Source organism: Carassius gibelio, chromosome B11, assembly GCF_023724105.1.
Source record: "Carassius gibelio isolate Cgi1373 ecotype wild population from Czech Republic chromosome B11, carGib1.2-hapl.c, whole genome shotgun sequence".
NCBI lineage: Eukaryota > Metazoa > Chordata > Actinopteri > Cypriniformes > Cyprinidae > Carassius > Carassius gibelio.
Window position 1 is genome coordinate 7942610 of NC_068406.1, and position 24978 is coordinate 7967587.

The 24978-nt window shown below is 36.7% G+C and overlaps 1 protein-coding gene across 5 annotated transcripts in view; it reads right to left on the reverse strand.

Annotated features, from left to right (window-relative positions):
* Positions 1 to 7844: 7844 nt before the first annotated feature.
* The window catches only part of LOC127967759 (intermediate filament family orphan 2-like), a 33568-nt gene continuing 16434 nt past the window's right edge, over positions 7845 to 24978 (reverse strand). The window contains exons 2-10 of one of the 5 annotated variants that reach the window (XM_052568411.1): positions 22036 to 22096; positions 20119 to 20214; positions 19200 to 19259; positions 17364 to 17534; positions 13754 to 13893; positions 12617 to 12776; positions 12218 to 12307; positions 11955 to 12079; positions 7845 to 11401 (exon numbers count right to left, since the gene is read on the reverse strand). In XM_052568411.1, coding sequence (XP_052424371.1) covers positions 11296 to 11401; positions 11955 to 12079; positions 12218 to 12307; positions 12617 to 12776; positions 13754 to 13893; positions 17364 to 17534; positions 19200 to 19259; positions 20119 to 20214; positions 22036 to 22096 — 1009 coding nt within the window. In that variant the 3' untranslated portion in view covers positions 7845 to 11295. Of the gene's footprint in view, positions 11402 to 11954; positions 12080 to 12217; positions 12308 to 12616; positions 12807 to 13753; positions 13894 to 17363; positions 17535 to 19199; positions 19260 to 20118; positions 20215 to 22035; positions 22097 to 24978 lie in introns of all 5 variants that reach the window. The other 4 variants (XM_052568409.1, XM_052568408.1, XM_052568412.1 and 1 more) reach the window with 4 other exon arrangements.

Consider the following 24978-nt stretch of genomic DNA (forward strand, 5'->3'; position numbering starts at 1 on the left):
TTTCATATATTTTAGATTCATTGCACACCAACTGAAATATTTCAGGTCTTTTATTGTTTCAATACTGATGATTTTGGCATACAGCTCATGAAAACCCAAAATTCCTATCTCAAAAAATAGCATATCATGAAAAGGTTCTCTAAACGAGCTATTAACCTAATCATCTGAATCAACTAATTAACTCTAATTCCTGAGGCTTTAACATTACATTACTCAAAACCGCAATCATGGGTAAGACTGCTGACCTGACTGCTGTCCAGAAGGCCATCATTGACATCCTCAAGCGAGAGGGTAAGACACAGAAAGAAATTTCTGAACGAATAGGCTGTTCCCAGAGTGCTGTATCAAGGCACCTCAGTGGGAAGTCTGTGGGAAGGAAAAAGTGTGGCAAAAAACGCTGCACAACGAGAAGAGGTGACCGGACCCTGAGGAAGATTGTGGAGAAGGACCGATTCCAGACCTTGGGGAACCTGCGGAAGCAGTGGACTGAGTCTGGAATAGAAACATCCAGAGCCACCGTGCACAGGCGTGTGCAGGAAATGGGCTACAGAGAAGCAGCACTAGACTGTTGCTCAGTGGTCCAAAGTACTTTTTTCGGATGAAAGCAAATTTTGCATGTCATTCGGAAATCATGTGTGACGTTAGATGGAGCGGAATTTCCTTATAAGGGCACTTCTGCCGGAAGAGCGCACGCTCCCGTATAGTAGAGCACTGAGAGAGCACAGGCATTCACTGATCAGAGCGAGAGCGTCGTGAAATGTCACAAAAGGAGTGTGTTTTTGGTTGCCAGGGCAAGACAACCCTGCACAGATTACCAAAAAAAACAGCATTAAGGGACCAGTGGATGGAGTTTATTTTTACATAGCATCAACGGAGTTGTGCAAGTTTTTGTGTTTGTTCCCTGCATTTCGAAGATGCTTGTTTTACAAACAAGGCCCAGATTTGCATATCGTTCATTTCTTAAGGATAATGCAGTCCCAACGAAAAAGGGTCACGATCGTGTGTTGGAACCGCATGCGGTGAGTAAAACTGCTTAAAATATTTCTGCCTCCTTGTTAGTGCGTCCGCCTCACCTGCTGGAGACCCGGGTTCGAGCCCCGCTCGGAGCGAGTTGTTGCTGCTGTGGCTCTCGTTCAGTTTCAGCCTTCACAGCTGTCACAGCTTCCAGACGCGCTCAATACTAAAGCCTACTCGCGCTCCTGATTCTTTAGCTCCGCCCACACGTCACGCCTCCAGTCGGTCGTGTTTTTCCGGGAAAAATCGGTACAGACTATCTTTCTCTTATGAATATAATAAAACTAAAGACTTTTTGGAGTTATGAAGGATGCATTACTACTCTATAGGTACTCAAGATTAACAGGATATTGAGTGAAAACGAGCATTTCACCCCCCCTTTAAGGCCGCTATCGAAGCAACCTGGGCCTCCATAACACCTCAGCAGTGCCACAGGCTGATTGCCTCCATGCCACGCCGCATTGAAGCAGTCATTTTTGCAAAAGGATTCCCGACCAAGTATTGAGTGCATAACTGAACATAATTATTTGAAGGTTGACTTTTTTTGCATTAAAAACACTTTTCTTTTATTGGTCGGATGAAATATGCTAATTTTTTGAGATAGGAATTTTGGGTTTTCATGAGCTGTATGCCAAAATCATCATTATTAAAACAATAAAAGACCTGAAATATTTCAGTTGGTGTGCAATGAATCTAAAATATATGAAAGTAAAAATTTTATCATTACATTATGGAAAATAATGAACTTTTTCACAATATGCTATTTTCTTTGAGAATGACCTGTATAATAAATATAAGAAAACATATTAAATAGACTAGACAAGAATAGACTCTCTACTTTTGGATTATTTAAGACTTATTTGTGTTATCTACAACGTTTCCTCATTCCTCGTACTCTCATGCTGGAGCAGGGGGAGAAATCACTTGTGGCCCACACCAGACTGGTCCTGGCAAACCTTACCAACTACCCAGACGGTCCCCGAGCGAATTTCGCCGCATCTGTGGAGTGGACACTGGCAAGAAACTGATCTCTGTTCCCCGCCGGATTGTGTGAGAGTGGAGAGGAGCTCTGCCCCCTGCATCGTGGCTGAGGGTGAACTGAGTCTGGAGCTGTTGGTGCCAAATCCGGGAGAGAGGTCTAATAGACTGGGACTCTGAACTGGAGATCGAACTGCCCCCTCTTCTCTCTCCGTCATCTAGGCTTGTCCCATCCAGCCCTCCTTCATCCTTGGTTCCCTTATCCATCCCTGAGGGGGCTTCCGGTCCTCCAGTGCGCGCTCCTCAAAAAAACCTTCTTTTAGATCCTAAGAGGATGAGGAGGATGAGCTAGAACTCTCTTGGACCCCTAAGCATGTGCCAGGCCTTTGGCCTTGACTATACATTTACCAAAAATCCTAGGATGTCAATTGATGTCTCTCTTAGCTCTTTTTTACTTTCCAGTGAGAAGAATCTCCCAATCACCATCCAGTCACAACATCTTTGAAATTCATTACTCTTCAAACCCGAAAGAACGTGATTGCGACTCCTACACCATGCATCACATGTCCAAACCTGCATTACAGTTTTTCTCAGTCACTTTGGTGCATTTTTCAAAACAGAAATGCAATTTTCAAAACTACTTGTACAACCTCCACATCATCTAGTCATTAATACACATCATAAAACCAGTTTCTCATTCTTTTGAACAAGTTGCGATTGCTATTGTACATTCATGCAATTGATTACGCACATTTATCTGCGGTTTCCTACATTATCAGTTGCTAATGTCATGTTGCTCAAAATGTATTATACAGTTTTCTGTGCAATAGTCTTACCCCCCAAAACATCTAGTCTTTAGTTCATAGTATAAGTCATTAAATGCAAAATGGTTAATCTAGTTGTCATAAACTGCCAAGCACACTTTTTATTTGTATTTTTACACACTATTATTAGATGTTTTGTCAATTTGGCATGAATTGTGCAAGTGAATCTTTACTAATGAAGAGAATGTAGATGATAAACCAATGATAAACCATTTCTCTGAAATAGCTCAAAGGTTCATCTCATGAATCTTCAGTAGGAAAGCTTATACTGTATAGACAAAGGACAACACAAGAGTTACAAATTCTGAAAATGGAATTATTTTCATCTTTGTTCCCATATTTCCTTTTCTATATCACAATGGCATTGTAAAAGTATTTTTTATTTTTTTATTTTTTTGGTCAGACCACTAGTAAAAGTGTAACTGGGAATTCTATCCAGTCTCTTTCAATCAACATCCCACAAACAGTAATGTGTAAATGTGTAGTTTTGAAATGGATATATGGCATACATAAGCATATGGCATACTGTTCAATACAGTAGTTTACATCAGAACATCCCTCCACTGTTAAATTGACAACATGACTAAGCAATTTGACTGTCTTATCCGTAAACTATGACACAAGGACTTGTCATTCTGATGGCACTGACATGTTCATTGACACAGATATTTATTTTTGAGAGATGAACTAAGGATTTTGAGCAAGAGACTGGCTTTTGCAGGTCATCCATTGTGTTTTGATATTTGTACGAGTTGTTTTGAGAAATGCACTTACTGTTTTGCAAATCTCAAGAATGATTAGAGAAATGTACCAAAGCGACTGAGAAAAACTGTAATTTCAGACTTATTATATATGTTGTCGATGTTCTTCTGTCGTTTCAGCTATGGCTACCAGATAAGCTTCAGAGAGGATTCCAACTACCTCTTGCTGGTCATCAGTCCTCAAGGTAGTCTCATTGACAGCCTGCAGCAGTGCTTCAAAGTGAGTGATGTTACTGATTAAATGATATCAGCAGGAGGATGTAGTTTCTGATTGGCTGACATATGTGTTGTTTGTTTTCTCCAGGCATCTTTGTTTGAATGCTCCTGCAGCGAGTGTTTAGGCACCGCAGCTTCAGAGGCGCTGGAATTGCTCACCCTTCCAAGGTCCGACAGCTTGTTAATCAGTACAACTCAGCCTGAGCGAGTCAATAGCCAGGTTTCCATCCTAAGTTGCGAATTTAGCTTATGTGCAAAATTGGAATATAATTGCATAAAATATTTGCAAATAAGCAGTGTTTCCATCCAACGAGTCAGAGAGAACAGAATTGTCACTTCATAATAAACTGGGACTATATATCACTAACAAAAGTAAAATATAATAAATTACTTGCGCTTCGAGTGAGGAGACAAAAACAATAAATTCACCTGCTTTCGGAGGTGAATGTCAGCTGTTTGGGAACGTAGTCTTGGTAGACCGTTCTAGGAGGTAATAATATAGAAATACTTTAATGACAAACGTTGCTCAGGTACTTCAGAATAACCATAAGAATATTTCAGATGCTCTTCAACAAAATACATACAATTCATCACTGTTAATTGCACTCAGCTTTTTCCACTTTCATCGTATCACCTGTCCATATATCCTGTTTATTTCTATCAGTTTCATGGAGTCCTTGGTTTATGTCACCCTGCTTTTTCGTGTTCCCTATTGTTTCTTGTCTTGGACTGCTTTTCTGTTATTGACTTTTTGGATTATGATTTTTGGATCCCCCTATTAAAACACTGCAACTGGATCTCTCTGTGTGTGTGTTCGTTACAGAAGGTCTCCATCATGCCCAGATCTAGCGGTGTGGGATTTCGTATACCTTCCCCAGCCACCATGGAGGAGCAGATGGGGGAGGCTTTTGAACCTAACCACCCTCCGTCAAAAGGGGAGTGAGGTGGGTGGTTTGGCTCAGATTTTTTAGACAATGGCAGTAGGGCTGGGAATTAATGATGAGGCACTTAAAGGGGGGGTGAAATGCTCGTTTTCACTCAATATCCTGTTAATCTTGAGTACCTATAGAGTAGTACTGCATCCTTCATAACTCCAAAAAGTCTTTAGTTTTATTATATTCATAAGAGAAAGATAGTCTGTACCGATTTTTCCTGGAAAAACACGAGTGGCTTGAGGCGTGACGTGTGGGCGGAGCTAAAGAATCACGAGCACCAGTAGGCTTTTGTTGAGAGCATTTGGAAGCTGTGACACCGTGAGGACAAAACCAACCAAAACAAACCATGGCTAACTTTTAGAATTCAGCGTATATTTATGATCCAGAATCAGATCCCGAGGCTGAAACTGAACGAGAGCAGCAGCAGCAACGGGTCGCTCCGAGCGGGGCTCGAACCCGGGTCTCGGCATGGGAGGGGACGCACTAACAAGGAGGCAGAGATATTTGAAGCAGTTTTACTCACCGCCTGCGGTTCCAACACACGATCGTGACCCTTTTCCGTTGGGATTGCATCATCCTTAAGAAATAAACGATACGCAAATCCGGCGTCAAACTGGGCCTTGTGAACAAGCATCTTCGAAATGCAGGGAACAAACAAAAACACTTGCACAACTCCGTTGATGCTCCGTTGGCAGTCCTCTGCACCACCCTAGTGGGTTTCTGTCTTGTCTGCACGGCTGTGGTGGTCCTCTGCGCCACCCTAGTGGGTTTCTGTCTTGTCTGCACGGCTGTGGTGGTCCTCTGCGCCACCCTAGTGGGTTTCTGTCTTGTCTGCACGGCTGTGGTGGTCCTCTGCGCCACCCTAGTGGGTTTCTGTCTTGTCTGCACAGCTGTGGTGGTCCTCTGCTACGCCTTGTTAATTGCACACTTGTTAATTGCTTTCATCGTTTTAGTCCATATATACCTTGTTTGTTTCTATCAGTTTCATGGAGTCCTTGGTTTAGGTCAACCTGCTTTTTCATCCTGCTGTCTGTTACAGATTTATATCGCAAAATGCTTTTCCATCTCCCATTATCCACAATAACCCTTTTTCGCACAGTCAAAATCCACCTCAAACGAGCGTAAAACTTTTGCAGATTAAGGGATTTCTTTTCAGAATTTGGCATTTCCATCACTCATTTCTGATGCGAAACATGGAAACATGGCTAATAACTTCTAATGATTTACAGCCAAAGAGAGGAAAGAACAATAGGGTTGTGTCTGCAAGACCACAGGATGGATAGATAGATAGATAGATAGATGGAAAATTTAATTAAATAAATGTTATTTAAATATTCTCATCGCTAATCCTTGTTTGATATTTAGAAATGTTTTATAAAAATGTTTAACTTGTCATTTTTAAATTCTTATGCATACGCTAGATTTATTTTATGATTATTTTGAAATATGACATTTATCTAAAACACTATGAATTACCATTGTGCATGAGACACATGAATTAAACATTCCTAAATTATTTTATTTAATATTTACATTTATTCTAAATGTATTTAAAATGTATTTAAATCTAAATAGTTATATAAAATTAAATAGTAATTATAACTATAGTAACTATATAGTAACTAAATGATTAAATTAATAATAAAAATGTTTTAGAAATTACTTGCTTTTAGTTTGTGTAAACACCCACTGTACATTTATGGCCTTAAACATCAACAAAGCAAATTATTCAATTATGTTTATTTTTTATTCTTTTTGACCCCAGCACCAATTACATTCATTATTTTCAAACATACACCAGTAGCTCACACACCAGGAAAATTCATTTGCAGCAAAAACTAATAACAAAGACAGCATCATGTTCTAATGTACGTATACTGATCATTTCAGACGTCAAAGTAAATATCATAAAAATCAAGATAATAAACAGTGCTATGAGAAGGATTCAGAAGCTGAAAATCTTTCGTAGGCTTTCAGTAAAACTCACAGATGCTGGTATGATGATGGGGTCTAATGAACTGGTGCTTTATGCTTCATTAGAAATTCCATATTCATTTCAAAAGTAATTGTGCAAGTTATTGTGTACTCAGCTTGGCGAATGGTCAAAACCCCACTTCAGTCCAGATCAGAACAAAGTCTGGCGAACAGACCTCATATGGTCGAATCCCAATGGTCAAATGATAAAAACATCCAACTAACGTTGTGTCTCATGAACTAAATATCATTCTCTACTCATGAGCTCATGTGATATTCTGTACATAAAGGCAAATCTTGATGTGACAACATTTAGCATTCTTAACTCATTTTGTTCCAGTCATTTTAACCCAGAAAGACTTTTCTTTTTCCTGAAAATCCTATTTAACATTATTGAATTATACTAAAATGTGGCAACCTTGCTTAGAGATAATTTTTTTATGTAATTTGTGTACATTTTTGGTATTTTTTCCTGATTAAAAATGACCTGCCTACAGAAAATCCTTATAAATTGTTATGCTATATTATTACCAGATATTGTATTGTCTTTTTTATCAACTTGTTTTCATTTAATCAGAACACATTTAAGCTTAAGCACTTCCGTTTTTTTAGCGAATATTTGTATAACTACAAATAATGCTTTTTTTCACTCATAAACTGATGTGAATAAACTCAGATGACCAGTCACTTTCAAAAAGAAATAAAAAATCTTAGTTAATTGAAAGAAAACAAGTTCACAAAAAGACAGCGCTGGGTAGTACCTGATTGCATGGAATCTGGATGACATAATCAAATCAGAAGTACTTGTAATTAGATTAGATTACCTTTTTAAAATGCCCATAGATTACAGTTACGTTTTTATGGATTACAAAAATAATCAAAAAGCACTCATAATACATTAATTAATACGTGTAATCCAACAGATTATGTAACTAGAATTCTGTAATCAGTTATGGACTACAGTAATCTACCCAGCGCTGGTGATGGTGTAGCATAATGAGAGATTTACAAGCAGTTTTTAAAAGGCAAAAGACATTTCTGACTGGATACACCAAGTTCGGTAAAGCACATGGGTTAAGAAAAACACCATATTTGATATGAAGACAAAATGTTCGGCCTGAAACATACTCTATGCAAGTCTGTGATGTCAAATGCTACAAAACCTCAGTTTTATTGAGCATGTTTCTGGCTTTTAGCTTGTGTTTGTTAGCACTACATGACCCCATCACAACAGTGTCATGTTTTACAGAAATGTGCACCTACATTTGCTGCCATTTTGTGCTTTCCTTAAAATGACAAAAAGACAAACATGATGACGACAGCATTACTTTCTCATCCAGTTTCAGTAAGTTCCTTCTGAATACAACATTAAAGCTCACAAACATGTATTTTTCTTTAGGATACTTTATACTGTATATATATATAACTGTAACTTTTTTCTATAAAACATAATAAACACAATGGAATTAATTCAGAAAACATTTCTGAATATGATTTTGCACATTAATTCTTGTGATACTGCCCTTTTCCTATTTTTATTTGTTCAAAAACCATAAAATCGGTTTTGAGAAGAGACATCTGGTCCATGTTATCCAGATTCAGACCAAAAAAATTTGCTTGATTTTCACCGTAAACAATAAAAAATATACTAACAGTGCTTGAAAAGGGGAAGACTCTAAAAGTGCATGTTTCATTTCCCAGGGAAAAGCTTTCAAATTAGCCCTAAAAATCCTGAACATTATACAATCAAATGATTTTTATATATTTAGGAAATTCAAAAGCCAGATTTTGTCCTATAATTTTAATAAGTTAGGAAATCAAATACACAAACAAAATTGCAAAATTTACAGATGATTTGATCAGATATGATATTAAACTTTTTAGCTAATTGAATAAACAAAAGTTATGCCTACCGATTTATTTACTATAAAATATTTTTTTAAAACAGTTTGCGACCATATTTTGAGCTTATATTTACATATTTGATCTTATTATTAAATCACTGATCAGTTTAATAAAACCCATCAAATTTCCCCATATTTCAGATTAAATATGTTTAAATATGAACCCAGGAATGTACACTACTGGTCAGAAGTTTGTCTCTTATGCTCAAAAATACAGTTAAACCAGTAATAATGTGTAATACCATTACAATTTAAAATACCTGACATATTTTAAAATGTAATTTATTCATGTGAATTTTCTGAATCTTTACTCCAGTCGTCTAATATGCTGATTTGATGCTTAAGAAATGTTTCTTCTTATTGTTAATGTTGAAAACAGTTGTGCTGCTTCATATGTTTGTGTTTTGATCAAACAAGGAGCAGGAGAGACTTCTTTCAAAAACATTAAGAATCGTAATTCTTCCAAACTTTTGACCAATAGCGTATAAGATAAAAATGCTAAATACAAAGAAGCCAAAAAAGAAAACAAAAAGACCACTATATTAACAAACCTCATTGATACAGAAATGTTATAAGCCACATCCAGGAAAACAAACCTGAATCTGGAAGAGTGGCCATCATAAGGGCTTCAATACAACGTCCAATCCCATAATCCTATGCTTTTGGATCTACATATATTTATAGACATGGGTATAATTTCAGATACACCCAGCTTGGTCAATGTACAATCAAAACCTCCACCTGAAAACTCTTCCCATGATTACCGTGAGTGCAAACTTTGGAAAGAAGTGGAAATGCAGTAAGGCCATCCAAAATGAACCTGCAATGTATTTATAGGCACACAGCTCTTTAATGATTGAGATACTGATATGTGTGACTCTCGAAAAGCTTCAATCTTCATTGGTTTCTGCTAAAAATGATGGGACATAGTCCACAGAATTTGCCATTAAGTGCGTAAACATTAACACGTGAACATTGTACATAACACATGAAATCACCTAAGGCAAATCAAACCCAGCTAATAGGAAAGGTGTTGCTTATGTTCTTACGTTCGTTAATAATGTTCTCAAAACTTTGCCAAAAATAAAATAAAAAAATAAAACATTTATTAAACTTTTTTTTTTTCTGAAACTTTTAGTTGGACATTCGTTTTTTAAGTGAAACTACTTGTTTCAGATAGTTCAGAGAACATTCAAAACTAACATTTCAACAACGTTAGCAAAATTATTGTAATGTTATAAAATTGAATGTTCCCTTAACATTCGCAGAACCAGGAAAAAAAACATAATTTTTAACCCTCTGATGTGCTTTGTGTGAAGGTAAAAAAAAATCACTGAATTATTTTTTTATTTCAATAAAATGAATGTACTATGTTTTAGTTTTTATGTATTTTTTAATTTAACATTTTGTATTTTTAGGGGATTTTATGGTATTAATTTGTATTTTTTCCAGTAGTTATAATCCATTTATTAATGTTAAGCACTTTTTGAGCATAGACCTGAAAAACTGTCAAACTGTCATTTTAAAAGCTTTGGAGAACAGACTCAGGTTTGGTCTCTTTCTTAAAGAAGACGCTTTGCGGATTATTGTTTATGTGAAAAAAGTTTTTAAGTGAAAAAGTTTAGCTTTAATGTTATAAATTTACGTATTTTAATATTTACATATTTTCCAAAACATTTCACTTTAAAACTGTGGGAAAGTCAAAGCCATAAATCTAAACAAGTCGTGTTCCAAATTTGATGTTGATATCAAAAAAAAAAAAAAAACAGTTTTCTGTAAGACGTTCTTTGAGCGCAGTACCAAATGTTTCCACTAGATAAAATTCACTTCCCAATCATTTCCACTGTGTGAATTTTGTATATATTTTGTTCACATAAAAAGTGCCAAAACCTTTACCAAGTTTCATTGCATTCTGATGAAGTAAAAAAAAAAAAAAAACGCAAACAATTATTGGATTTAAAAAAACTAATATATATATACCGAAGAGCACCAGAGGGTTAAAACATTAAAACTTTTTGATGTTCAGAGAACATTCATAAATAATATTCACATTACTAACTGGGAATGTCAGCAAAACATTCCTAAAGCTTAGTTTCGTTAGCTGGGAAAACACATATCATGAAATAAGGCTGATTGCATAGAACATGAGCTTTTTCTGTGTTCCACATTCGCTGAACATCTTCGACTGGATTCGGGGCTTAAAAGGCCAAAATGTTTCTGCAGTAAACCATTGATTTCTGAAGTAGTTTTTAGAAAAATAAAAAGCCACAAATATTAAGGAAAGCATTCTGAAGGTCAGTCCTTTTTGCTCTGATTGGCTTTCAGTCTTGCGTATCACTCATGGTGCATGAACGTTTTCCGGTTTCTAATTGAGATATGGACTTGATTTCAGGTTTGATCGGGTGTATTGTGTGATGTATTTTGGCTGGGATTGATCTGATTCAGAGTTCAGCTGACCTGTGACAGCTGTGGCACCATGTGACGCATCAATATTGATGTCGAATCACAAAAACAACCCTCATCAACGCCACCCCACTCTGACACGGAGACGTTAAAGCACCTACAGGATCTGGGGTTTGTGTGAGTGGGCTCTGTTCCTCAGTGTAACGCCATTGGCTGATTGCTGGGAGGCCCGAGATCTGATTGGAGCTCAGTGGGGGGAAGAGGGCGGGGTCAGCCTGGGGAGGTATCAGCTGATTGGCCCCTCCATCTCTCCATCCTTGTCCGACTCGTCTTGTATCTCGTCAGTGTTCCCTGAGTCACTGCTCACAGATGAGCTGATGGAAAGAGAATTTCTGAATGAGAAACAGAAGATAATTTATTAAAACACACACACACACACACACACACACAAAGAGAAACCTTATTCTCAAGAAATGGTGTCATTTGTGTCTGCATGACAAGAGATAAAATGAACAGAAAATCTAACGAAAGTTAAAACTATATTTATAAAATAATTATAAATAAATATATTTCATTACTGAAAATAAAGTAAATGTTAAATAAAATAAGAGAACATAAGAATGCTGTATATAAATATAAATATAAAATTATTTAAAAAAATTACTACAATTATTTAAACTATTAAGAAATTAAAAATACTTATATAAAAAAAATTAAAATTAAAATTAAAATAGAACACAGAAAAAAAATAGTATTGCGTGTAGAAATGACCAGCCTTGTCATACAAGACTAAAACCTCAGATTAAAATGGAAGTGATTTATCATTTGTAAGCTGATCACGTCTCGCCTACTTAGGACACATTGCTAAGCTTTTTCTTGAGTACTTTTGAACACTAGAAACATTTCAGATGAAGCTGTTTTTATCTGAATCATCAGTGAAATCACCTGCCACCCTTGATCATTCTCCTGCACGTCTCCATCTGCACGTCCAGCCCTCGCTTCATGCTGCACATCTCCATGTACTCATGCAGATGTCTGTTCATGTCACTCTTAGCCGTGGCCAACTCCATCTGTGCGTCAGAGAGAAATACATAATTACATACAACTTTTTATGTGTCAGAAAAGACGAGAGGTTCAGTAGGAAAATAAACACAACCACAACCAATCACAGTTTGGCTCGGGAAGGAAATATAGAAAAACATTCTAACCTCGATTTGTCCGATTGTCTCCTGATATTCCTGCTCTCTGGTCTTGATAAGAGACTCAGTCTCATCGATGAGATTTCCTAGACTACCGTCCTAAGAAATAAGACACATGATGGCTTATTTCAATTATATTTACTCTCCGTTTATATTGAGAACAACCCTGACAACAGAAAGAGGTACTTTTAGTTAATACTTTTACATTTACATTTAGTCATTTAGCAGATGCTTTTATCCAAAGCGACTTACAAATGAGGACAGTGGAAGCAATCAAAAACAACAAAGAGCAATGATATATAAGTGCTATAACAAGTCTCAGTTAAGCCTTTTTTTAAAACATTGAAACATGTTGAAAACTCCAGTCATATGAACAGTGGTGTATATGGATGCTCAGAGGAAACTCACCGTTTCTTGTGCGTCTCCGTTGCAGTCGAGGGCACCGGTGTTGTTAGTAAGGCCGTAGGGCACGTTGTAATTGGCGAAATCCTCCCATAACAGCAGCGTATCATCGTTCTCTTCCCATGTCAAACTGTCACAGTCATCATCGATCTCAAACGTCTCCCGCCTAGCAACAAATGAGTTATCTGAATAATGTCTGCGTGTTAGGACAAAGAAAGGGATGGAAAGGGATGAGAGAGAAAGAGTAGACAGTGAAGACGGTCTCGGACGGCCAGCACAAGACGAGAGTATAGAAAAGCACAAAACAGGACGCATACACACACATACATGTTAAATGAGGCCCAGATCTGATTTTTCCCTCACTGTGAATGGCAAGATTTGCACTCGCAGTTTTAATCTGGATTTTAATGGGGTTTTTTTTATGTGACTTGTTATAAGATTGTTTTAACGCATCATTAAAGCCTGACATATATATATATATATATATATATATATTTTTAAAATGGAATAGTAAAAAAAAAAATAATAATTTTTTTTTAATGTACGTTTTTTTTTGTCCTCTGTAATACATCAGGTTTCATGGCTCATATAGAATGATATAATAAGAACAGAAGAACAAATTTAGCAAAAACATGCAATTTCCAAAACCATCCAACCAAATACAAATTGAATTGTTTATAATGCCATATCAATAACATTAACACTGTGTTTCGAAAGAAATGTGCATTCAAGTTTTGTTTACGTCTTACTTGTTTGAATGCATGTCAGATAAGAAGTTTTGCAGTTTAGACCAGGGTAAGATATGATCCATATCTCAAAAAGTACAATGTGAAGAATCTCAAAAATATCAGATCTGAGGAGGAAATCAGAATCAGGCACTTTGGTTTGCGGCAACAATAGCAGCTAAAGTCGTTGTGAAAGTGTGGAAGTGAGAACTAGACAAAACACGGAAGTACCAGCTTTACATGAATATGACATCAAAGTTTAAAGATTAAAATCTCAATCCCCACTCTGTACAAATACAAATACCCCCCCCCCCCCACACACACACACCCAGTTGTTTTGTCTTTCTGCAATTCTTTGCATCTCCACTTGGTGCTGCCAGAGTGTAAGCATGAGATTTGTGAGTGTGTGAGGACTCACAGCTGGTTGATCATGCGTTTCATCTCGTCTGTGATGTTGAATGGGACGTCCTCCTCCGAAGTGCTGGGATCTGCATCCATCTCTGAGTTTTCCTCATCTGATACTGGCTTCTTCTCTTTCTTTTTGCACACAACAGCCATCTAAGAAACACAAAAGATATTTACTTAGTGTAATTTTATGCCAGTACATCGGCTGGTTTAGGCCTAGAAAAATACATATGATACTAAAAACCGCCAGCAGGTGGCGACAAGTCCCTGTCTTAATGAGTGATTCTTTGAATCATTCATTCAAATGATTCATTTGAAATCAGTTTAAAAACAAAGCAAGAGGCTGTCTTTATTCATAGATTATTGAATTATTTACACAAATGATTCAGACAAAAACAGACTGATCAGGAACCGACTGCAGTGTTGCTCTGAGACGCACAAATGTCCTGCTCCGACTTTGTTTGGTTTTCTTGGTGAAAAAAACAAACAAAAAAACAAAACAAGAATTATCACTAAATATTAATGTCACGTTTTTATAATGCTGTGTTCACACCAAACGCGAATAGAGCGTCTGGCGCGAATGATTTCAATGTTAAGTCAATGCAAAGGCGCGTTTACGCGCGTCTGGAGGTCTCGCGGCGCGAATGGGGCGTTAAGCGCGGCGCGGAAGACGCGAATTCGCCTCATTCGCGCGTCTAGTTCGCGCGAATGACGCGAATTGACGCGCGAATAGGGCGTTTCGCGCGAAACGCGCGTTAAGCGCGAAGGTGCTTTTTGTGCATTTAGCGTTTGACGCGAATTCGCGTCTGCCGCCCGAGTTGAAAAATTTGAACTTTGGCGTCAATTCGCGCCGCGTTAACCAATCAGGAGCCTGCTAGGAGTCACTCATTCAACAGTATGTTCCTGCAGCCTCCGGTTGTGCAGGAATACCCTTCTCCACTCATTCAACAAGGAGGAACGACTGATGTTGTCAGTGAGCAGTCAACCGGAGCTATATGACAAAAGTTCATATTTCTATAGAGACAGGAATAAAAAGGACATATATGTATATAAAAAACATATTAATAGATAAATTGAATAAAGGCCAATTGATAAGAAACATTTCATTTTACCCCAAACGAATTATATTTTATCTTGAACCACTAAAGAGACATCAGAGTCAGCGGCAAATGTCAGAAGGTCAAGCCGAGCCGAGGCTGCTCTCGGCGGATACATGATGATGGAGCTCCCGCTGGTTGCATGGAGCTCATCTCCGAGATCGGCGAAACACATATTTTTAAATAGACGCTGTCATTATAAATAAACCGCATATCTGAGTTTAAAACAACTACATTCTAGCCTGAAATACTTTTAAAACTACATTTCATGACACAGTAACAGTAATATTTTGAAAATTATCCGAATAAAAATGGCGGTTGAAAATGCTGCGTGAACTCAGCTGGCAGAAGCCCCCCCATGACGCGAATTCGCGTCTGTGGTGAAGTTAATTCCACCTGCGAATGAAGCGAATTACTCGCGCGAATGAAGCGAATGATCTCAAAATGGTCAAGCGGCAAACTAGACGCGGTAGACGCGAATTTGACGCTCTATTCGCGTTTGGTGTGAACACAGCATAAGTGTCGTATAAAGTTAATCTCACATATGCGATCATGAGACAATTATTACTTTTCTTACAATTTTTATAAATTATCTTGCAATTGTGAGTTATAAAGTCTGATTCTGAGGGGGAAAATACTTTTCTTACTATTGTGTTATTATTTTACAATTCTGACCTTATAATGCGGCAATTTCATAAAATTCACCTTTATTTCTCAAAATTACTTTATTTCTCAGAATTGCGAGTTTAAATCACACAAATCTGACCTTCTAACTTGTTACTGCGAGTTTATATCTTCCAATTCTGAGAAAAGTCAGAACCGTGGGATTTAAACTAGCAATTGCAAGAAAAAAGTGAGAATTGTGAAAAAGGTTGCCTCGATACTTAAGTATATCATATCTAATAAATAAAGATAAACAAAAACTTATACCGGGAATATATTCTTCTATCGGTGCTGGTATTGCTAGATCTCAGTGCTGCGTTTGACACTGTCGATCATAACATACTACTAGAGAGACTGGAAAACTGGGTTGGGCTTTCTGGGGTGGTACTTAAATGGTTCAGGTCATACTTAGAAGGGAGAAGCTATTATGTGAGTCTAGGAGAGCATAAGTCTAAGTGTACGTCCATGACATGCGGAGTCCCACAAGGCTCAATTCTTGCACCGCTCTTGTTTAACCTGTATATGCTTCCACTGAGTCAAATAATGAGAAAGAACCAAATTGCCTATCACAGCTATGCTGATGATACCCAGATTTACCTAGCCTTATCTCCAAATGACTACAGCCCCATTGACTCCCTCTGCAAATGCATTGATGAAATTAATAGTTGGATGTGCCAGAACTTTCTTCAGTTAAACAAGGAAAAAACTGAAGTCCTTGCATTTGGAAACAAAGATGAAGTTCTCAAGGTGAATGCATACCTTGACTCTAGGGGTCATACAACTAAAAATCAAGTCAGGAATCTTGGTGTGATTCTGGAGACAGACCTTAGTTTCAGTAGTCATGTCAAAGCAGTAACTAAATCAGCATACTATCATTTAAAAAACATTGCAAGAATTAGATGTTTTGTTTCCGGTCAAGACTTGGAGAAACTAGTCAGACAGCTGCAGCTCATCCAGAACGCTGCTGCAAGGATTCTGACTAGCACCAGAAAATCTGAGCATATCACACCAGTCCTCAGGTCCTTACACTGGCTTCCAGTTACATTTAGGATTGATTTTAAAGTACTTTTACTCGTATATAAGTCACTAAATGACCTAGGACCGAAATATATTTCAGATATGCTCACTGAATATAAACCTAACAGAGCACTAAGATCACTAGGATCAAGTCAGTTAGAAATACCAAGGGTTCACACAAAACAAGGGGAGTCCGCCTTTAGTTACTATGCTGCTCGCAGTTGGAATCAGCTTCCAGAAGAGATCAAATGGGCTAAAACACTAGTCAATTTAAATCTAGACTCAAAACGCATCTTTTTAGTTGTGCATTTATTGAATGACCACTGTGCTATGTCCGAACTGATTGCACTATATTTTCACTGTTTTATTTTATATAAAATCATTTTCTAACTGTTTTTAAATTGATTTTAAGTAAATGTTTTAATCATTTTAAAAGTTTTAAAATTGCTTGTTTTATTTTTTTTCTTTCTTATTTTTCATGATTATTTTACTTTCTTTGATGTAAAGCACTTTGAATTACCATTGTGTATGAAATGTGCTATATAAATAAACTTGCCTTGCCTTGCTTTGCCTTTCATTACATTCTAACCACATTCTATTCTAAGAGGCTTAATCATGCAGTGAATGCTTTTGGATTCCTAAAGTGCAAAGAATAATCATTTAAACAACAATTATCGTAGACAATGAATATCACACAGCCCTATTAGAGCCACATAATAAAATCAGCTCATTCACTGGAACTGGACTTGAGTGTGGCTTGGTGCAGTGCAATGTGATAAGTTCATGTGCAGGGCAGGAGAGATCTTGCCTCAGCAGTTTTACTCTAGTATTGCGTGTTTTCCCCACCCTGTCTGCTGATGCTCTGGATGGACTGACGCTGAACATCTTCGACACGTCCTCTGAGTTCCTCTGCTGAGCCACGTCACACAGTTTGGCCGTGATGTCGATTCTCCTGCAGATGTCCATGTCCACCTTCATGGCTTTCTCCTGAATCTTGGTGTCGAGGTCGGACATTTGCTGAGCAAAGATTCAAGCAGTGTTAGAAACCGAAAAGAAAACTATTTCTGTACAGATAATGATTTTATGATGCTTGAGAAACAACAGTAACAGTTGCAGTGCCGTCAGATTTGTGCTTCGTGAGGGTGGAGTTTGGTCTATGAATGTAGTTTGTTTTAAAAAGCAATAGCCACTTTATTTTCACTCCTGTAATTGTCCATGAATTGTTCGTTCAGTTTAAATATCAAGTATGGTCCAATCAATCTATTAAAATGTTAATTTACTTATTTTGAAAAAAGTGTAATATTAATAAAAAAATTAATTAATTGTTAATATAAAATATATATATATATATATATATATTTTAATAAATGTAAAAAAAAAAAAAAAAAAATATATATATATATATATATATTAATATTAAGAAATTACAACAAATTATAATAAATGTATATTGGTTCAAATGAAATTTTTTTTTTTTAATTTAAAACTAATTTTATTATTTTAAATAAAAATAAATGTAAAATACATTTTAATATTCTCAAAATAAAAACTATGTTGTGAATTTCTTTTTTTATATTTAAAAAAAGTATAGCTTACTGTTAAAAATAAAAATAATAAATAAAAATAACAATACAAAAATTAAAATGATCTCTCAAAAAACAAACAAATAAACACCGTACATAAACAACTAAATGTTCAGCTTGGTTCTCTAAACACTACACAAATAAAAATTTTAATAAAAAAAAAATACCATTGTCACCAACCAATTTTTTTTTTATTAGGTTGTAAAATACTGTTTTTGCATGCAACTGAACAGAGTGTTCAAACAGCATTAAGTGACAATTGTGTTTAGCTGCAGTGTGCAAATGGCCATATGTAATTGTGCAAATTCAAACTGAGAAACTCAGATCACTCTAAATAATTAAAATCTTCATGCTGAACATCAATTATAAGCCACCAACAAGGACATCAACACATCAGTCATAAATCAATGCCATTGCACACAGATGCTTAGACCAACAAGTTAGTCTTGTGGTAAATCCACAGGCACGCAACAAACTTGAGCAGTTAATTTTACCTAAAGGCCTCATGGGAAACAATTGCTCTGACTCATTTATTTTGTATGGAGGAGTCAAAAACATTGACCCTGTTTGTTGTTTCTTAGTTAAAAACGCAACACATTTAGGGCAACATATGCAAGTTTATTTTCCATTCCACAGAATAAAAAAAGTAACTGGGACTTTCTAACAATTCTGCCTTTTCTTCCTCGTAACATTGAGGAATCTATATTCGACAGTTCTGGGAAGAGAACTTGTATTCCTTGCATTTGTGAGATTATAAACTTGCAATTCTGAGAAGAAAATCTTAATTTGAGATATAAACTTGCAACTGTGATTAAAATCAAAAATCTGGCTATAGTGACTTTATTCTATAATCCTACTCAGAATTGCACGTTTAAATCTATTATAAATCTCTCAAAGGCAAGTTCTAAACTTTTTCTCAGAACTGCAAGAAAAAAGTCTGAATTGTGAGATGAAGAGTCGTGATTACTGTTTGAAAGGTTTTATTCCATGGCGAAAACAAGCTTTTATTGAAACAGATGCACGTTAAACGAATCAGGGCAATTGTTTTTCTTTATTAAACGCAATGCTTTTACAGATCACATCTTGCATTCTCTCTTACTTTCAGGTCCAGGATTTTCCTCCGGTTCTCTACAGCTTTAGAGTGGCGGCGCCCGCCAGCCTTTACAATAAATAGTGATTTCAGTTCACAGCTTTTATTGCTTCAAAACTATTTGTGATTTTTACAGCACACAGTGACACTGGTGTGAAGGACTGACTGACAGATGAGGCAATTCCAGAGCAAAGATGAGTAACTAAACATTAACTCGTAAATCCAGGTGACATGGGGTTAAACGGTTTATTCATTCCTCACCATCTAGACCACAGATCGAAGGTGTGTGTGTGAGATAATGATATAATAATAATGAGACTCAAAACAGAGATCTGTTTGTGTGTGTATTGTCTTAGCTGGGTGTTTCTGCCGAAGGGGAAAGAAGCCAAATAAGACAGAACGCGTTTCTCTGCTGTCAGGAAACAGAAGTCGTGGAAAACCAACAGTCATAGGGTTTACTATAGAATAAAGGGATAGCTCACCCAAAAATCTAAATCTGCTGTAAATTTCGCCCCTTCATTCAAGTGCTCGGTGCTCGAATATCACTCCGTAACAGTTAATGATGTTCAGTTTCTTGCACATACTGATAACTTCACTTCATAAGACCTCAGTATATTGTCAATAGTGACAGGTGTTCGTTTTTTGTTCACTGATATGCTTTTTATTCTTAAAAGCTGAATAAATGGATCAGCAAGGATTACTGTTGCTTACTAAGGTTTTACTGCTAAAACCTTATTTACTGTTGAAGAAAAAGAAAACACATACATATTTGATGGCCCAAGGTTAAGTAAAATAACACATAAATACTTTCTTATGTTGTGATCTTCATTATGAAAAAAAAAAAAAAAAAAAGATTTTGACTGTCCTCTCTGAAGAAAATGTCTCAAGTCTCTGTGATAATTTGGTCTCCAGATTTGGAAATACTCACATCGCTCATGAGGCTCTTGAAGACCACCAGTTCAGCTTTCAGTCTTTCGACCTTCTCGTTCAGCTCGTCCTGAATGGCTTCGGATTCGTTTACATTCTGAACACACCCGAACAAAAATACAGGCAAACATGAGTACACAAAGCAGCATAAGAATACATGTGATGACACTTTTAGCAGCATTCAAAAGAAGACTTTTCAGCTCATGAAGACTGTATTTATTTAGTCAAAAATACAGTAAAAACACTAATATTGTAAAATAATATTTAATTTGAAAATAACTGTTTTCTATTTTAATATCTTTTAAGTTGAATTTATTCCTGTGATGCAAAGCTGTATTTTCAGCATCATTGCTCCAGTCTTCAGTGTCACATGATCCTTCAGAAATCAATATCAATGTTGTTATGCTGCTTCATATTATTGTGGAAACCGATCCTTTTTATTTCAGAATTCTCTGATGAATAGAAATGTCTTAATGAAGCTCAGTGACAGATCTTGATGTAAAACATGACGCCTGTGCAGCACATCAACCCCAGCCTGAGCAAACACACACTTTCCTGTCTAATGAAACCCTCACAGCCTCGGCGCTGAAGGCTGGAGAGGAAATCCATACGACTCAGGACAGAATTTAAAAAGCTGGCTCTGAGCATGTTTGGGATCTCTGGGGACGCTTCTCTCCTCGGCGGTTTTGCTGACCCATAATCCAACACGAACACAGACGCAGCCGTTTATTGATTTTCCCGCTGCATTAGCAGAGGACGGATCTCACACCTGCGGCACGTTTCTGAGGGGAACGTGGGGAGTTTGAGACTGACATGGATGCAGCACTGGGCCACGCGGACATATTTAAACTATTAAACTCCTAAATGCATCCCATTTACAGCCCTGTCCCAGATTGTTTGAGGTCTCTCACACACACAGTGGAGTTGAGATCTCTTCTAAGACTTTAAAGGAGAAACATGTAAGAACCAATAGAGCAAAATTATTTGTCAAATTATACAAAAAACTGGTCCAAACATTACATTGCTAATATAGATGTTAAAATGTATTTATTTAAATATATATAAAAAAATACACACACACACACACACACACACACACACACACACACATATATATATATATATATATATATATATATATATATATATATATATATGCATTATGCATATAGACATGCATATATGCATATGCATTCACTCAAAACTATTTTCTTGCACCTGTATGTTTTCAAATATATTTTCTAATGCGTTTTAATATAAATATATTAATATTGTCCAAAAATACATTTTCACAAATAGATTTTGTATTCAATCAAAATGTATTTTAAGACTGGAAATGTATTTGTATTTTCTTGCCCCTTGAATTATGTTTGAATTATTATTTTTTTCTCATATATTTTGTCAGAAAATTCTGTCATCATTTACTCACTCTCAAGTTGTTCCAAAGCTGTATGATTTTCTGTGTTCTGTTGAACACAAAAAAAGATATTTCGAAGAATGTGTGTAAACAAAAAGTTGACGGTAGCCATTGACTTCCATGGTATTTATTTTCATACTATGGAAGTCACTGGGGACCTGAAACTGTTTGGTTACCAACATTCTAAAAAATACAGTCACATACAGGTTTGGAACAACGTGAGGGTGAGTAAATTATGACAGAACTTTCTCTTTATTTAAGCTGTGCTGTTTACAACAAAAATCATAAATTCCACATATATTTTGACCAGAAAAATTATCTTATTTGTGTTTTGCATTTGTAGTTGGGCATTTCAAATATTATGCTTTAACTGTATAATGTCAGTATTACCCTACATCATGATATCTGGATGTCATAGTTAGCTATGAGGTTTTAAAGTGAGAAACCCATCTCAGTTTCACAGTGAGAGAGTCTAGACGGCTGGAGCACAGGTGAGCTCACCTCCTGCAGCGTCTGCACCTTCGACTCCATCTGTTCTCTTCTCGACAGCTCCTCCTCCCATCTGCAACACACGGGACACACCTCTGATGAGTCTGACCATTACACTATGAGTCATTTTATATCATGGTAACAGTGCACAAAATAACAGTCTTAAAGCCTCCTTTGGTGGAGAATCCAATCCAGCCGGTCTCAGCTTCTTGTTTGTGTGATGTCACACAGATCCAGGCCCCTCCCATGATTGTTGATTGACACTGGTGTTTTACCTTAGCCCCGCCCATGAGTGAGCTGTGAACAGTCTGCCATTGTTTCAACCCCGGAGCAGGGGTAGACAAAAATGACTCTTAAGAGACTGAGGTGTTTTGTTGTTGGATGTGATAATGAAGATTATCACAGTACAGTCTTCATTTACCCCTGACATCTGACATTATGTTTGTTTTTAAGGGAATGTTCCCCCGATCAACCTAAATGCATCTATGTTTGTGCGAATCATTCGTGATCCAGCCTCATCTACAGAAGAAGTGAGTATAAGGTTCTTTAAATCTTTGCAAATCACCTTTCCTAATAACGTGCTAGTTGGCAAGTTCTGTGGCAAAATACGGCTAAAGTTTACAGTCTCGTGAGAATGACTTGTCTACCCACAGAAAGAGAGGGGCAGGGTGAGCAGAGCTCATGAATATTTAAAGGAACACGCACCGAAATGGGTTGCTGCAAACAGAGATGTTTTCAACAAGATAAAAACAGTGTTGTTTTACACTACCATTGAAAAAAAATTAACCAAAGTATGTTATAGACTTTTTATTAAGACCATAAAGAATCATATCAACTTGTGGAAAATAGGCATCCGATGACCTCTTTAAGTATAGTTCAACATATATTTACATAAATACATATGCACAATATATACAATATATTTTGTGTTTATATTGTGTTGAAGGATCATCATATCTGTTCCTCAGCTCAGGAATCCTCTGGTAAAGCCCCGGGTGTGCTCCTCTGCTGTCTGTGGTGTGTGTGTCTGGGACAGGGCAGATCTGTAACCCAGTCGTGCTCTGAATGAGAGTGGAAAACCAGCACAACCAATGGGAAACTAAATAGGAATTAAATGTTTTGTATGGGTGGGCAATATACCGGTAGATACGATTAAGTGGTAGAAGTTTGTCATTCGGTAGAGATTTTGAACTATAGTCTTTTTTGTGGTTACACGCTTATGTGATGTTGCTGTGCTACCTGGTCACGAAAACTGATCATTTGCGCGCATGTTTAAGCGTTGCTGTTTAAAACCAAGTAATTTTAAGCCGCTGAAATGCAATCTGCAGCGAAAGGAAATTCTTTTCGCTGTATGTGCACACTGTCTGAGATACTATTTCTGAGTCCTGTCAGAGAGGTGCATGCACATGAAAATTGTGCTAAGAAAGCATGGGATATTTGAACGTTATTTTTGTTGCTTAATAGGACTTAAACGGTTAAATACACACACTTGAATGTGTCAAAATGCCCCTCTTTGCAAGTACCCTCGTAAACATAACCCTAGCATTAATTTAGGTCTTAAGTGAAAGCAGACAGCTGAAAAAGAAAACGTGTAACAGTATTTTGGATCCGGGCAGCTCTTAAAGTAACAGCAGTATAACATTGTCATGTCTGTCATTCATGTTTATCAAAAAACAAAAGATAAAATCTCTCAGTGCTCTTGGCTAAATCACTTTTGTCATTTAATTAACACTGTGAAGAGTATGCAGTGTTTTTATTCATTTGGTTACTTCCTACAATGTAGCATTTTTTATTTATTTATTTTGCCCTATTTTGAAATGATTATATATTTATTCCTATGTATTAACTTGTCTTCAGTGACCTTGAGTTGTTGTATTTTTAGGGTAGTTAATATAAATAAATGTGAGTGTGTGTGTGTGTGTGTGTATAAACACTGGTGACAAGAATTATGAAATTTATATAATAACAAAAAGTCGATATCATATTGTTTTTAGGAGTTTTGAACACTGGCTGGTTATGTACTTGCTCAAACATTTAGGTAGTATAATTTTTTACAAAAAAAAAAAAGTTACGGACTGCAGCTATAAAGTTAATTGTGACTTTTATCTCACAATACTGACTTATTTTATGATCATGATCTATTATAAAAATATAGAATTAAATATTAAAAAAGAGACTTGTATATTTGTTCAAAGAAGACACACTATAGAATATAACAAGGTTAGGTTATTGTGTGGTCTCTGTTGAGTTTATAGCAACCTGTAGAGTAAACAAAAATAAGGAAACAAGAAGCCACAGCCCAGACAAGTGTTTCTGAAAGCACTAAAACCATTACTGTAAATATATACATGCATCATATACAGTATCTGCTACTTACAGGCTGCAAAGTATGACTGACAGCTGTAAAGAGGCAGTTAATCAAACGTGTAAATATAAATGCAGACCAGCGCTGTGCACCGAAGGGAATCTTTCTGCAGACAATCGAATAATCTCTGAGGCATCACCCTCTGTTGTTATGACAACGCTTGAGTCGACTACTAAAATAGCACATTGAGCAGATGAAGCGCTCGATCACATTTCCTGCCGGCTCTGACCTGCTTCACCGTTACTACGGTGAGGTAAACAGTACACACTCGCTCCGCAGGGCTTCCGAATGAGACACGGGTCTATAAAGGATTCAGAGCCATGTGATGTCAGCATACTAATTAGGGTACTTGAGAATCTCAAGTGAATGAACTGGAAACTGCCTTTAAGATAAACACACACACACACTCTCTCTCTCTCTCTCTCTTAAATGCACATCAAAGACCCTTCAGCAAATCACATGCCATCACAAAACATTGCAGACCTTTGCTTTCCTGTTGCCAAAGAAACTGTGGAAGAAAATACACACTTAAACCAAGGAAACCTCTGAAAAATGAGCAAAGCACACAGTGTTTGCCTCCTGAAAAGATC